This window comes from Pezoporus flaviventris, unplaced genomic scaffold (genome assembly GCF_033815535.1).
Source record: "Pezoporus flaviventris isolate CSIRO_AGI_PZ_B2104156 unplaced genomic scaffold, CSIRO_AGI_Pfla_v1 ptg000015l, whole genome shotgun sequence".
In the NCBI taxonomy this organism is placed as follows: Eukaryota; Metazoa; Chordata; class Aves; order Psittaciformes; family Psittacidae; genus Pezoporus; species Pezoporus flaviventris.
This window is the reverse complement of record NW_026892563.1, coordinates 45,577,844-45,591,649: the sequence shown is the minus strand read 5'-3', so window position 1 is coordinate 45,591,649 and position 13,806 is coordinate 45,577,844. Positions and strand designations below refer to the sequence as shown.

At 40.2% G+C, this 13,806-nt stretch overlaps 1 protein-coding gene across 3 annotated transcripts in view; it reads right to left on the bottom strand.

The window, feature by feature from the left end:
- Positions 1-13,806, bottom strand: part of CBLB (Cbl proto-oncogene B) — a 115,420-nt gene that overhangs the window by 58,283 nt on the left and 43,331 nt on the right. For all 3 annotated transcript variants that reach the window (XM_061454410.1, XM_061454413.1, XM_061454412.1), the window contains exon 3: positions 1,348-1,494. In XM_061454410.1, the coding sequence (XP_061310394.1) occupies positions 1,348-1,494 (147 nt within the window). The remainder of the gene's footprint in view (positions 1-1,347; positions 1,495-13,806) is intronic.

Here is a 13,806-nt window from a genome sequence, read left to right as displayed (position 1 = left end):
TTGGAGAACATCTTCACATTAAATGGGTAACACAAAACGTGGTCAGATTCCTTTCCTCCAACAACAAAAAAAGATTGATAACGCAAATTAATCACACTCTTACCATTATCTACATGGGAAAGAAATTTGTTAGAAGACTGAAGCTACCAGATAACACTATAATGAGATCAGAAAGCTGGAAGCTAGCAGTAGATGTGTTTAGACTAGCAAAAAAAGGAAGCAAAACTATTGCAAATTCACACTGCACCATGTTAATTTGCACAAGCGCCAACCTACTATGCTGGTGTTCTAAACAAAGAACGAAGGATGTGTTTTAAAAGCTGCTCTTGCTCAGAAAACGTTAACATTGTTAAAGGAATTTTTCTGTGACTTGCTAAGGCCTACTTTGTGCAAGAGATGAGACTTGATGACCACAATGAGTGCTCCATTATACTGTAAAATATACAAGCGTCTTGCCTCCTTCCCTCTTACATCACTGTTACATTCCATATGAGAAAGTGATGAAGCTATGCGTGGTCTGTTAGCCTGCATCTGTATCATAAAGAGAACTGTTTCTCAGGAACAAAACCCCCCACACCCACCCCTGCCTACCTCTACGTTTTCACTATTGCACTTGCTATGAGGATTTAATCACATATCTACAGTTAGCAGGCATTTCAAGACCCATTCTTGAAAAATAAGCTTCTCTAAAACCTGCTTTTGATTAAATCTTCTGACATATCTCCAGTTATTCCACCTCCTTCTGTAACAGAACCTGAACAAAAGAAAACGTTAGTCCCTGTGACCATGTTATAGATACTATGGTTGTAGAAAACAAAAAGTGTTGATTATAAGGGATAAAAATCATTATTTCAATTACTTAAAACCCACTAAACATTGCAGTGGTTAGAAGGTTAATGATGGCATAAGGGAACACACAACTCATGAGACCACTATCAAGTTCCTAATTCAGACTTTAGAGTTATCATTTGTAAAAATATATATGCAAGAAATGTGAAAGGTCATGATTTTTGCCATGGACATTGTGAAAACAAAGTACTCTCTTCACGGTACAATGAAAGCAATAGACTTCATACAGTATTAGTCTGGTTTCTGATTGAGTGTCAGGGCTCTTGACAGAACTGTCCATACATTTTCATTCGTCCCTTAAGTAAATCAAAATATTAAAAAGAATTGAGAAAATTGTTAATGAAGACTTCAGCAATTTCAGCCTATTTAAAGACTTGGACAAGAAATTGCCTTTAAAACTTCCACTCATACACTTAGAACCATTATTTGAAAACATGATTCTTTTTCATGTTTATGACTAGAAAGAAATTAGCATTCTTTCAAAAGACTAATACTTACTTATCTCCAAAGAATTTTCTCCAGAAATCCGCAGCATCAGCTTTGGTGATACGAAAGTTATCACCCTGGAACTGGCCATTTGGAAAGATAGCCTTGATTTCTGCTAGCATGTGGCTGAAGATGAGGGACAGCTTCGTGAGGTTTCTCCTGCAGACGTAACAGGAAGAAACAAATAAGTTACATCAAGTCCTTAAAACTGAATAAATTAAATCAATCTTTCAGTACCTTGTATATTCTGCGTATTTGTGTAATCATCACTGACACTAGAAAAACACTGAGCTTTCAACTGAAAGCACAAAGAAATACAAACCACTGATTTATGTCTCCACACACTTCTGAGGACATATTTATCATAAGTCTCCATGCATATAAAGTCATTTGTTCAGTAACAGAACAGACTTCCCAACTGCATATTCCAATATGTTCCTGATCCTTAAGCTTGTGCATTTCTACTTCATTTAATCATTGCAGAAGCAGGCATTTATATTAATTAGACAGCTAACACACGCAAGTAACAAAAACCCCTAGACAAACACCACCATACCAAAACTCTCAAAATGCCATCTCATATGTGACATCAAACCTATTTCATTCCAGGTTTCTAGAAATAAACCCACAGCACAACTGTGTATATACACAACTAAGATTACTGGTTTCTTCCTATGGCAGTTTGCTTCTTTTTATTCTTTTCAGCTTGCCCTTACTGCAGCTACTTCCCATTTTCTTTCTAAATGCCATCTCTTTAGTTAAAAGTTGCTTTCAGTTCTCAGTGGCATGTTAGAACCAACGATCAAGCTTCTTTACTACCAGATCACTTCCATAAGCCTTCCAGATTTGTATCAGTTAAACACTATTTCGTTTGGGCACAGAACTCCCATTTAGTATAGCGCGAAGAACATAGCATCTTTAAATGCAAATAATCCTTTTGTATGGGAAATCTGTGGGAGATTCTGAGGAAAAGAGAGGGAAAAAGGGTGAAGAAACTTTTATGCAAGTTTCCTTCTGGAGATTTCTTGGATGATCCTTGCATTAAAAAGTAAAGGATATTTTCCCACCTGGTAAGTGGGATAAGAGACCAGCCAGTAGACTGCGCAGTTTCTGATGAAGAATTTGTATTCTTACGTATTTTAATGAGTTAGGAGTGTCCTGTGTCGAAGCCCATTCACCTTTCACCATCTCGGGTACTACTTGCTAGTGCCTCAAATAAGCTATTGAAAAGCATAATAAAATGCTTATCACTTCTGTCATTTTTAACTCCTTATAGACAGTATTTTCTATGCATTTACACTTATGAGTAAGTCCCCAGCAGCATGGAAAGATTTAGATAGATTTTGACACGTGCCTACTAAACAGTTTTCAGAATGCTCAGAATCTCAGAAAAAACCCTAGCCACTACTCCTCTGAACACATTTCCTAGGGTCTTCCGAAACAAAAGCTCAACATAGTACTGAAGCAGCGATCATTTCATCCGAGTTTGTGAGTAACTGAGGAGACTCCTGCGGGAGCTATGCTGCAGATTTTGCTAGCAAGCAACCTGTGATAAAGGTGGTTATTCTGAAAACATAACTTAAAACCACCAACCGACCCCCCGCTGAATATGCTCCCTCCCCTCTAGTTTCAGAATGGTTGAAAGGCTAATTCGTTTGGAGCCCTTTAATTCCTCCAGCATAATCAGATGTCTGTAATTATGATGCCCAACTGTTCCTTGTTTTCTGGATTTGTTCCTTGCTATCCCCCTTCCTATTTCTTTTGTACTTGAATTACACGCACATGTTCTTTATTATTTTACTCCTCAGAAACTCAAGCCCGATGCAGACAGCAAGCAACAGCTATTTTAATGTTGCTTTCTCAGCCTGCCCTGGACCCACGATTGAGCAAGAAGCCTTCTGTACTCAGGACAGATGGGAACATGATGCAGTGCAAGTTCGAACGAGCTCTCCCTTGCCTGGTACACTGTGTATCTGGCTACATTAGCAATGTACTGGGCTGCAGGGGATCTTTTCAGGGGCAAATATACCTAGTGAGCTCGGTGGATTCATGAGGCTTGAGCCCTGTCATGAAGTAAAGGATGAAATCATGTATAGGTGCTATCTGGGGCACTTCCTTGCCTGGAGGGGAGCACAGGTATGTCTGCATGCACATGTCCATGTACACACCTTGCCTGTTAGGCATACTGCATAGTAAGTACGTGACCAGAGCCAAAAACTGTCAGGAACCAGTCTGCAAATGCAGTTACAGACATGCATCCAAGTGGCTGTATCTAAACCACAAAGCCTGTTCCTTCCCTCTTTGAACAGCACCATCAAACTCAGTTCATCAATACACTTTTGTTGTGCGAGTTGGTTAAAATAAAGTAAAAAGTCAAGTTACTTTTGTTTGTATTTGTATAAATAAGAAAAAAAAACGTTTTAATAGCAAACTAATATCTGACTGCAAAGCCAAAGCCTGAAAACAAAAGAGAAGCTTATCTGTGCCCAAACATACATCACAGCATGTACGCACAGCAGAAAATAGCAAATTCGTCATCCTTTATATGGTGAGTTTCCTCCTGAGCTTTGACAATTGCTGTACCAGGTGATTGAGTCATGTTTTCCTCTGGTATCAAATCATCATGATAATCATGTATTAACTTTTCACTTGTGTATTTTTTCTTTAGAATTGAAAAGCACAGGTCGCACCATTTCTCCTTACATACGCTTTTGTGATGCCAGATCTCAGTAACTTCTTGAGACAGACAAAAAGCTCAATGATTTCGGAAATGGTTTTAGAGAACCATGCAAGGTGCAGAGATGACACCATCAGGGTGGGCCAGTGATTCTCCCTACTTGGCCATTTCACTCTTCTGACAACATCTATCTATTTTAACACATGTACTTTTGCTATCTTAAAAAGGGCTTTCCCAAGGCACTGCTAGCAGCACATATGCCACGTTATCCACCCGGTAGTCTGTGCAGCTCCATTTTCTAAGTTAGGATAACTCCATTTTCTAAGTTAGGATAACCCCATTTTCTAAGTTTTTGTACTCACTGTATGAAAGCCAATTTTACTTTTTGGAAAGCAATATGGTCCAGCAAACTGGATAGGGAATCAGGCAATGTCCCTTCCTTTCTGCCACTGGCCTGACTGATGAGGTGGGAAGAACACCTGTGTCCTGCATTTACTGCTTGAGTATGCAGATGAATGGAGTAAAATACTCCGAGAGCTCCAAACTTGGACAGCTCCATACAAATATGCTTGGCAGAATCAGCATGTACATAAGTATTTAAAGCAAAGCATACATCTGTGCCCTGATCCTTCATAATGCTGGATTTCACAGACAATAACCAAGACAAAGTCAGTTTAGCAATATGTACTTGTAACCCATGCAGCAACTTGAAAATCATAAACCTGCTTCCATTCCACATGCGTATATAATTTCTACTTTCATGCTTCTATATTACTATCTCCCATGCAAAACCATTCTTTTTTGTTTACAACTATGTGTATTTCTAGAAGAAAACCAAAACTGTGTAGAAAGGAAGTCGGACTGTATATCTTTACAGTTATGTCATTCCAGAAATTATGTTACTGCTGGGTTTCCTCCTTCACTGCATCAAGTAAGCATTTAATCTATCTGCATCCACATAGATATACTTTGTCAAACAACAACCTGCTGCAATGCACACTTCAGCTTTCCAAGCTCATTACATATAACTTAATCCCCTGGCACAAAAGCCTTTAGAGCTAAAGTAAAATCCATTTGGTAACCAAAAATATATTTCCAGACAGATCTGAACAAAAGTATACTAAACTATTACTAAATAGCAGACAATTCTTCCAATTATTCTTATTTCTCATAGTATCACAGAACAGTTTGGGTTTGAAAGGACCTTAAGATCATCCAGTTCCAACCCCCCTGCCATGGGCAGGGACACCTCACACTAAACCATGGCACCCAAGGCCTCGTCCAACCTGGCCTTGAACACCGCCAGGGATGGAGCATTCACAGCCTCCCTGGGCAACCCATTCCAGTGCCTCACCACCCTAACAGGAAAGAATTTCCTCCTTATATCCCATCTAAACTTCCCCTGTTTAAGTTTGAGCCCGTTACCCCTTGTCCTGTCACTACAGTAAATTAATTGTACAAAGACAGCTGTTAGCTGGCGAAACTGCAGACGTAACTGCTTAGGAACCAAGACAAAAGGAAGTGTGAAACGCCTTCATAAGGTGAATTGTTTGACTTCTAAAAATCCATCCCCCCAAATATTAAAGTTTCAAAATCCAAAGCATACGTACAGAGCTCATTTCAAATAATTAGTTATATTCAAAACAGATTGCTGATCCATATGCTTGAGTTGCAGTAAAACGCAGGGATCCTACATGTTACTAATTTGAAGGGACAGAATAAAGCCTTGTGATTTAGGTACAAAAGAGGGACGTGGAGACTCATGGTCCAAGCTCTTCCACTCTGCTCTCCGAGTTGACTCTTGACAATTCAGTATAGCCCTGAATCATTTATCCCCCTTCCTCTTCTAGAACTTCCCCTTCTGCAGACAGCAAACAGACAAAAAAAATAAAAGAATAAAAAAAAAAAGGACAACAAAAAACTCCCAACACTGCTGGTTTAGGAAAGCACAGGTGTAGAACACAGTCACACAGTCTGAACAATGGAGCTCTACTTAATACTTCAGAGGAAGGAAAGGAAACCAAAGGTTCCTGTCAACATGCCTGCGGGGGAAAGAAACCTGTCTCCCATCACATCTGGCCATCAGCTCAACCCTGGATCTGTGCAATAATTATTTTCAAAAGCTATATAAGGACAGTGTATTGTCCATGGTCCAAAGTGTACGGGCCTGTTGTTTGAATGAAATATTCCTGGGACTAAGAATAGCTGTGAGCTTTATTTCCTACTTGTGCCGCTGACTCACAGAAGGAACACAGAGAAGTAACTTAATTTTGCTGTGCTTTAGCATTCCTTATGTGTAAGACCAGGGAAAAAAAAAAAGACTGCCTTATATATGGTGAGGTTCAGCCAATAATTACATTCATCATATGCTAAACATGAAAAGCAAGTGTAAAGTCTTAAGAAACCAGCTGTTTCTACTACTGCTTGCCCTTGGATCCTAGAAGAACTCAGCTTGTACCGTGAGCAGGAAAGCAATACCCTTACTTGAATGTGTCTCCATCAGCTTTGCTTGACAGACAGGAGCATTGTGCAAGTCTACTGCAGCTGTGCTATTCACAATGGATACCTGAAGGAAAAAAATGGTAGGCTCTGGGTAAGATTTAGACAAGGATGTCTGGGATGACAGCTGATCATAATGTCACCTCAAATATTCCTCCATCTTTCCCTTGGCTTCAAAATCCTTTTACACTGATATACCATCTTCCATGATCAGTCTGGTTCCTTCTGTTCTCATACTTTAAAGACAAGAAGAGTATCAAAATGGAAGAAAGCACTGCTTGAAGAATTGAGAATTTTATCCCATCTTTCAAAACTGCTTCTATTGTAGGTATCTGCTGCCCCACTTATGCAAAAATAAAGAATGAAAATAATACACTATAGCCGAGACAAGAAAAAGGAATATACATACAAAGGAAGATGGCCAAGGTTTCTCCAAACCTAACATACCCTACAACCCACAAATCTGTCTCCTCACTACTCTCTACTATCTTTCATTCATGAAATGGCATGCCACTGCGCCTACCAACACCTCTTAAGTTCTATCCAAGGATTATATTAGGGGGTTCATAAACAAATACTCCATACAGAAGCAATTATGACTAGCTCTTGTCATCTGGGCTTTACAGCCCACAGAGAAATTCACTACTTTTGGTTCTGTCCCAAGGATAGTTAATTCAGCACGGATGAATGCCTTGAGGTACTCCTAAAGCAATTCAACCTCTTTTCTCACTCGTACTCAGGTATACGAGTTAATACATCCATGAAATGAAAAGACATACGGTGTAAACAGGAGTTGCAGTAACAAAGGAAATACAGTCTGGATAAGTACAACGTGAGTTGTCAGAAATGAAGACAGGCGCGTTGTCCAGCTGAAAACTGAATGCTTCTCCCCACAGTTATAATGTCCAATTATGGAAAAGGACAGAGGTAACAAAAAAATCCAAACCGCTACAGAATGCTACTCACAGGAAGGAATTTGGATCAAACCAATGTTAATACTTACTAGGACACTGTAAGCAAACGAAAAGCTAACAGTTACTGATTTTACTATCAAGCTTTTGATTGAGCTACTATATTATCCTTACAAAACCCATGATCCAACATACTTAATCCTATAGAGAGAGGATGTTTTAAAAAGGAGCTGGGCAGTGGCTTTTTAGTTTTATTTACTACTTTTTAACAGTCAGTTGGTTTTGAACTATGGTCCTACTCATGTTATTTAAGCACTGTTCTGCTTCCTCCATCCACCTGTAGATGTCTTTGCCAAGATCCAATGTTATTAACTGAACACTGACTTAGGTGTAAAGCCAAATATCTGCATCTATAAACAAAACTGAAGTTATCACAGAAATCCCCAGGAACAAGGGTAAATCCCACTTTTGAAAAGTTGAATTAAGTCACTGAATACCTGAAGAAAGCCTTAAGGAAGATGCAATTAGCATGCTTTCACCATCTTCCAAAGCTTTCTTCAAGTAGAAGGAATATTCAGAAGAACTCTGAGCCAAAATAAGCAGCCTGTTAAAGGCAAAGGTGTGGGCAGTGTAGTGTTTTAGTACCTGATTAGGACAGTAAACATCTTGAATTTCACTGCAAAGTGAGGTCACTACTATAATTCATACTACCCATGCGCTAGAAGTATAACTGATAGCATCAGCAGGTGTTAGCCTTTCCCCACAGAATCATCACCCTCGTAATCCTTGTGAGGATTATGTGGTTTGGAGATTATCCGTGCCATGGTTAAAGCACATCCATGTCAGCCCAAGCAAAGCTGCATGCAAAAAGGGGCCCTGCGGAGCAGCGTATGGGGAGCAACTCGAGTGACTCCAGAAGGGATACAAGGCTGAGTCTGGAACAAATCCTGCCATGGCCAACAGCAGCAGCCCAAAGACCAAGGATGGCAGGAGGAGGTACTGATGTGACAAACAGCTTTATCTGCCTGACAGCAATCTAGCATGAACTGAGGAAAGCTCTGTGCTGTGAGTCATCTAGTTTGCTGTCACACAGCACCAGGGAACTCAGTGGTTCTGAGGTGTTAACATCGACAAGGCACACGTGCCATACAGCACCCTGAGTAAAGCTCTTGGTATCCAGGTCTGGCCGTTATTTGAATAGCAGACAATTGATCACGTTTCACCTTTCTGGGTTGCGGTGTGCTGTTTTCTTACACGGAAATAGCACAGAACATATACTGCAGGCTTGCTGTTTCGGAATTTTTCATTCAGACTACCCCCTCTCCTCAAAACATGCTGTTAGTATGGTTTCTAAGTGAAATAACTTTAGACATGACTCCATAGAAATGACCACCCTTAGTGACAAGCAACAGAAAGCACTTGCATTTAAAGTCAAAACCACCTGAATCCTGCAACAGAACAGTTTCTCATACAGGCAAACCTTTCCGATTGTTAAACAGCTCATCTAAATCTTGTCGGGCATCCTGCTCTCATCCAATGCCTGTGGAAAAGAACCCGCAACACAACCTAGCCATTCCTGAAAGCAGGACCGACATCAAGAAGTTCTCACAAACTGATAACGCAGATATAGCATTCTTGAGCACCAAAAAGCAGGTTTCGGTATTTAACAGGAAATGGCCTTTGGGTTGCGTGTGCCTCTCAGTACTCACTTGAAAACTTAAAAAGGCTAAAGATTCTCAGCTCCTACGGTTGACCAAGCTACATATGAAACATCCACAGGCAACAACTCGGCCCGAGTTGGCTTGCAGCTGCGGGGACAACTCTAAGGCAGTGAGCCTTCAAAACCAAAGAGGATAGGATAAGGAAATTCTTCTCCATTTCTTTCAGCAAACTAGGTAAGGAAGAAAAGCCGTCTGATTCAAGGGCAGAGAAGACAGAGGCTAGAAAAGGGAGACAGAAAGAAATAGATGGCAACATCAAGCTCGGTGAAGTTTCAATTTAAAGGTATAATAACGCACAGCAGCATAGGAAAGCCCATGAGAAAATGTCATCACTTTTGGAAAAGAATCTGAACAGCATGGGAAAAGTCAAAGACAAAAACAAAACTGTAAGGAGATGTGTTAAACACCAGGAACAAAAGTATGTATTTTAAGGTTGCTTCCTTAGCGAGCATCTACCCGGGCAACAGTTCCATGGAACAAGAACATTTCATACTGGATTTAGAGACTATCACAATGCAAGGGACCAGAGTCATACAAAAACCCCTTATTTCTGGCAATTCTTTTGAGATCTTACCTCTTCAATTTTAAAATACTGTAATTTAATTGGGGGGGGAGCTGCAATTTTTGCCCTGGAATTCAGCATTTTCTGCAGTCCTCAGATTTTGGTTTTTGAGCCTCTTGTACATCACTGCTTCTATGCGTTTGTTCTGTGGCAGTGGTAGGAGTCTCTCATCAAAAGCAGAGTTCCTTGTTCTACATACACTAGCCCTTTACAATCCCATGTATTTTGCTGTTAAAAGTGACATCATTAAATGAGCCGAGGAACCTATATTCACAGATATATTTTTACACAGACCTTCAAATAGGTGAAAGTAAGAATTCTTACCCTAAGCACTGAAATAAGACACCATGTAGACAGCTACTTGCATTACAGCCTTCTATGAACTGTCATTAAAGCATTCAAAGGGTTGCTTTTCACATGGTCAAAAACACATGATATTTACTGAAAGTCCAAATGAGAGCTGAACAACCCACCAAAATGGAATAATCAGCCTTCAATCCCCATCTCCAGTAATTCCTAGAGCTAAAGTTATTAAATTCCTATCAAACATGTAATAAAATCTCTCACTTCCTCAGATGCACTTTAATCAAAACCACCTGAAAATGACTTAAACATTACTTAGTGCTGAGATGCAGCTTGTTTGCAATATTCAGTTAAAAAACTGAGTTGCATAGCTAAGCAGTGTCACACAAATGCATATGGCACAGAAATATACCCAATAAGATATATGAAGTACTGAAACTGTATGTGGGTCTGGGTCTTAGGAGAATCACTGTGTTTATTTACTGAACAGAAAATGACTTTCATTCAAAGAAGAAAGTTACCAAAAAGCACTAAACAATACAAATGTACTCTCTTCACTTTCATACATACCCGGAAGCAATCAGCCTCCTGTTATTATCAGAAGCACCTCCAAACCCCTTAGAACCAGATACGTCACTGCCAGGTTGGGTTAGGAACTTTATCCGTGCAGAATAGCAAGGAAAGTAAAATCAAATACTTGGTTCCTAATTGTTACTTGAAATAGTTTCATGCTGCTACACCTACTTACAGCCCATGAGGATCAGGCCAGCAGACACCTAAATAGGACAGCTGGGAACAATCTGACACTAACTGTGAATACAGCACAGACCTGGGAAAAGTCTTAGAGATTTCCTCTTTATAACAAGGTGTGTGATTTCATGCTAACTAGAAAAAATAAACTGGCTGAAATATTCTCATCAATGATTTGGATTGAGTAAAAGCCGGCACTAAAAACGCAGGGATACAGCTAGACAGACAGATGTATTTGTCATGAAAACGGAGGCAGAATCTTTACCTTCAGGAAGCACTGATGTCAAATTTCAGAGCAGAAGCTGTCTGTACAAATCAAACTAAAGCATTCTGCTTTCTTCACCCCTCATCTCCCAAGGGGAGCAAAGGAAGGGAACAAAATGAACAAGATTGAAAAGTTCTCCGTGGAAACTATTTTTCAGTCTAAAGTACAGTGACCAATGAAGAAATGTATACTCTGACCTGCTTACCAGACCCCTCCCCTTTCAACATTGATAAGCTTATCCTATTTCTTTGACTACATTTATGGATATGGGTCATCTCCCACTGCTTTCAACCAGTGATGCCATTTTCATACGTGGACACTTCAATATGGGAGACGATCAAGCATTTTAAAGAAAGCTATGCAGCCATGGCTTAAGAAGTATGGTCTGGCATGAATAAGTAATTGGTCTTAGAAAAAACGGAAGCAAACAGTAAGCATTAAGAGTTTGTGCTCTAAATGGAGGAAGTACCAGATGAGTGATACAGGGATCTGCTCTTCAGCACATCCAAGGGAGAACAGCAAGGTGACAAAGTTGGCTGATCACATAAAGCTTCTCAAAGGCGATAAGGCTGACAGATAACTGCAACAGAGAGAGACTGGACAACAGAAATGGCAGATGAAGTTCAACAGACCTGTTCAATGTACCTGTTCAAAAATAGGCAGATGAAGGCAAAACAATGCGTGTACTGAAGGCAGGCTCTGAGCTGACCACTGCCCCCGAGAAGCAGGATTTTGGATTGTGATAGGTAACTCCATGACAGTATCGGCTCAGGGCTCACCAGCAATAAACACACAAACCAAATAGCATGAAGTATTACCAAAGGAATAAAGAGCAAAGCAGAAAACGTAATTATGGTGCCATTCAGAATCACAGTCACCTCTTATCAAACCAGACATGTAAGAAGAGATACGCAAGATCCAGATATGAGATACATTAACAGACAAAGATTAATGAAGCTAAGAAATGGCTTCAAACTGGGGAGGCACTAAGTATGCTGGCACTCTTGACCTTGGATGACCCACAGAAGAAATCTGGACTGCAAACTGAGTGGCATAAGGAGGATGGATAGGGACTGACAGTAACTAGACCATTTAATGAAGCTGACAGGACGCAAGCTCAAAAACTCCCTGATCCACAGAAGTTGTTGCCTAAGGATACTGTGCAGGCAGGTTTAAATAGGCTTTGAAGGGAGACTAGAAAAACACCAGGAAGAGCGGCTTCACTGAAGGCTGCTAAAGTAACAAAGCACAACAGGCTCAGGAAACCCCCCCGCTAAAAACGGCTGAAGACAGAGGACACGGGGAACGGACTATATTAATCATATTTGCCCCATTTATTCTTTCTTAGGTATCTGCTTACAGTCACCATGGAAAACAAGAATAGCCATACTGATTCAGACTAAGGGTCTGTCTTAAGAACTTAAGACACAGTACACAGGAACTTACGGTACCCTATGTTCTTAAGTTTACTTACTTCAGTCTTCAGACAATTTGACTGAACAACACTTAATACCTTCTAACTTAAAAACTTATTTTGGAAGCCTTGGTGAATGAAGGCATCCTACAACATGACAATCATTCTTTTTCAGCCCGTAATTGGGACTGAAAAGTGGAAGTTGCCCAAACACAGACTGTATCATGAGTGTGGCTGTGTGTTCCACCAGGAGGGTGGCCTGGCAAAGCCTGGCAGTAGGAAAGTGCAGGCTATGGTGCAACACTGCACTAGGCAAAGATCAAGAGAATTATCAGGGTCATGCAAAAGCGGAGTACTATGCTGTGCTTTAAAATGACAGATGCAAGGAGAACCTAGAAGGGTACCTAACACTACCCCTCCAGTGTCGGCAAGAGAGCCGACAGTGAAGTCGAATCACAGGTGTCTTCCAAGATAATTAACTTTAATAATGAGAGCCAAGTCAGATAGTGCTCCTAAAATTAGATCAAGCGGCTCATAGAGGGCAGGAGTCCAAAGAGGATGAGGAAAGGTTACTACACCACAGCTGGAGTGGAAACATCAAAATTCTGAGAAGCAACATGAAAATCTGTACATTTGACTCACTGCTAGATCTCTTCACATGCAAGCTATTAAAACAATACACATGAACACAATCACAACTGGAAATGACATAGACCACAGTTCCTTCTAGGAAAATCCTTTTTAAGGCATGAAGGTTCTAAGAGTCACACCCAACTCTTACTCCCCTGGAACTAAACACTTGCGCAGTTTTGCCTAGCAATGCAGTTTACATTGCTACTTGCAAAAGTAAACACCTTCTGTGATTATGGATTCCTGGAATGATCAACCAGCCTCTGAAAGAAAAGAACATACTTTGAAACAGGAACGTGACACTAAAACAAGTACTATTCTTCTCTAGAACACAGAAGCATTCCAGTTCTTGCTACCAAAACAAGTAAGAGCAGAGAAAATGACAAGATACAGAATTAACATCGTAAGTTGAAACAAGCAAGCAAACAAAAATCTCTGCATACTAAGAAATCCAGCTGCAAGTTTCTAATCACTTTTTCATCAACCACCTTATAACTCCATTACGTATTCTGGCATGCTCTCACCACCTGAAAATACTTCTATTAAGATGATACAAAATTCTATATGCTATCTTTAGTTTGCAGACCCAACATTTCAATTTCTCTAATTACCTGAATGCTGTAGCTAAATTCGAAAAAAGCTTCTATTCTGAAAAATCAGCAGGCTAAAATATTCACGGCCAAACACGTATTCCCAATTCCGGTTTTCAGATGGTCATCTTGGGGTAGGAAAGGAGCAT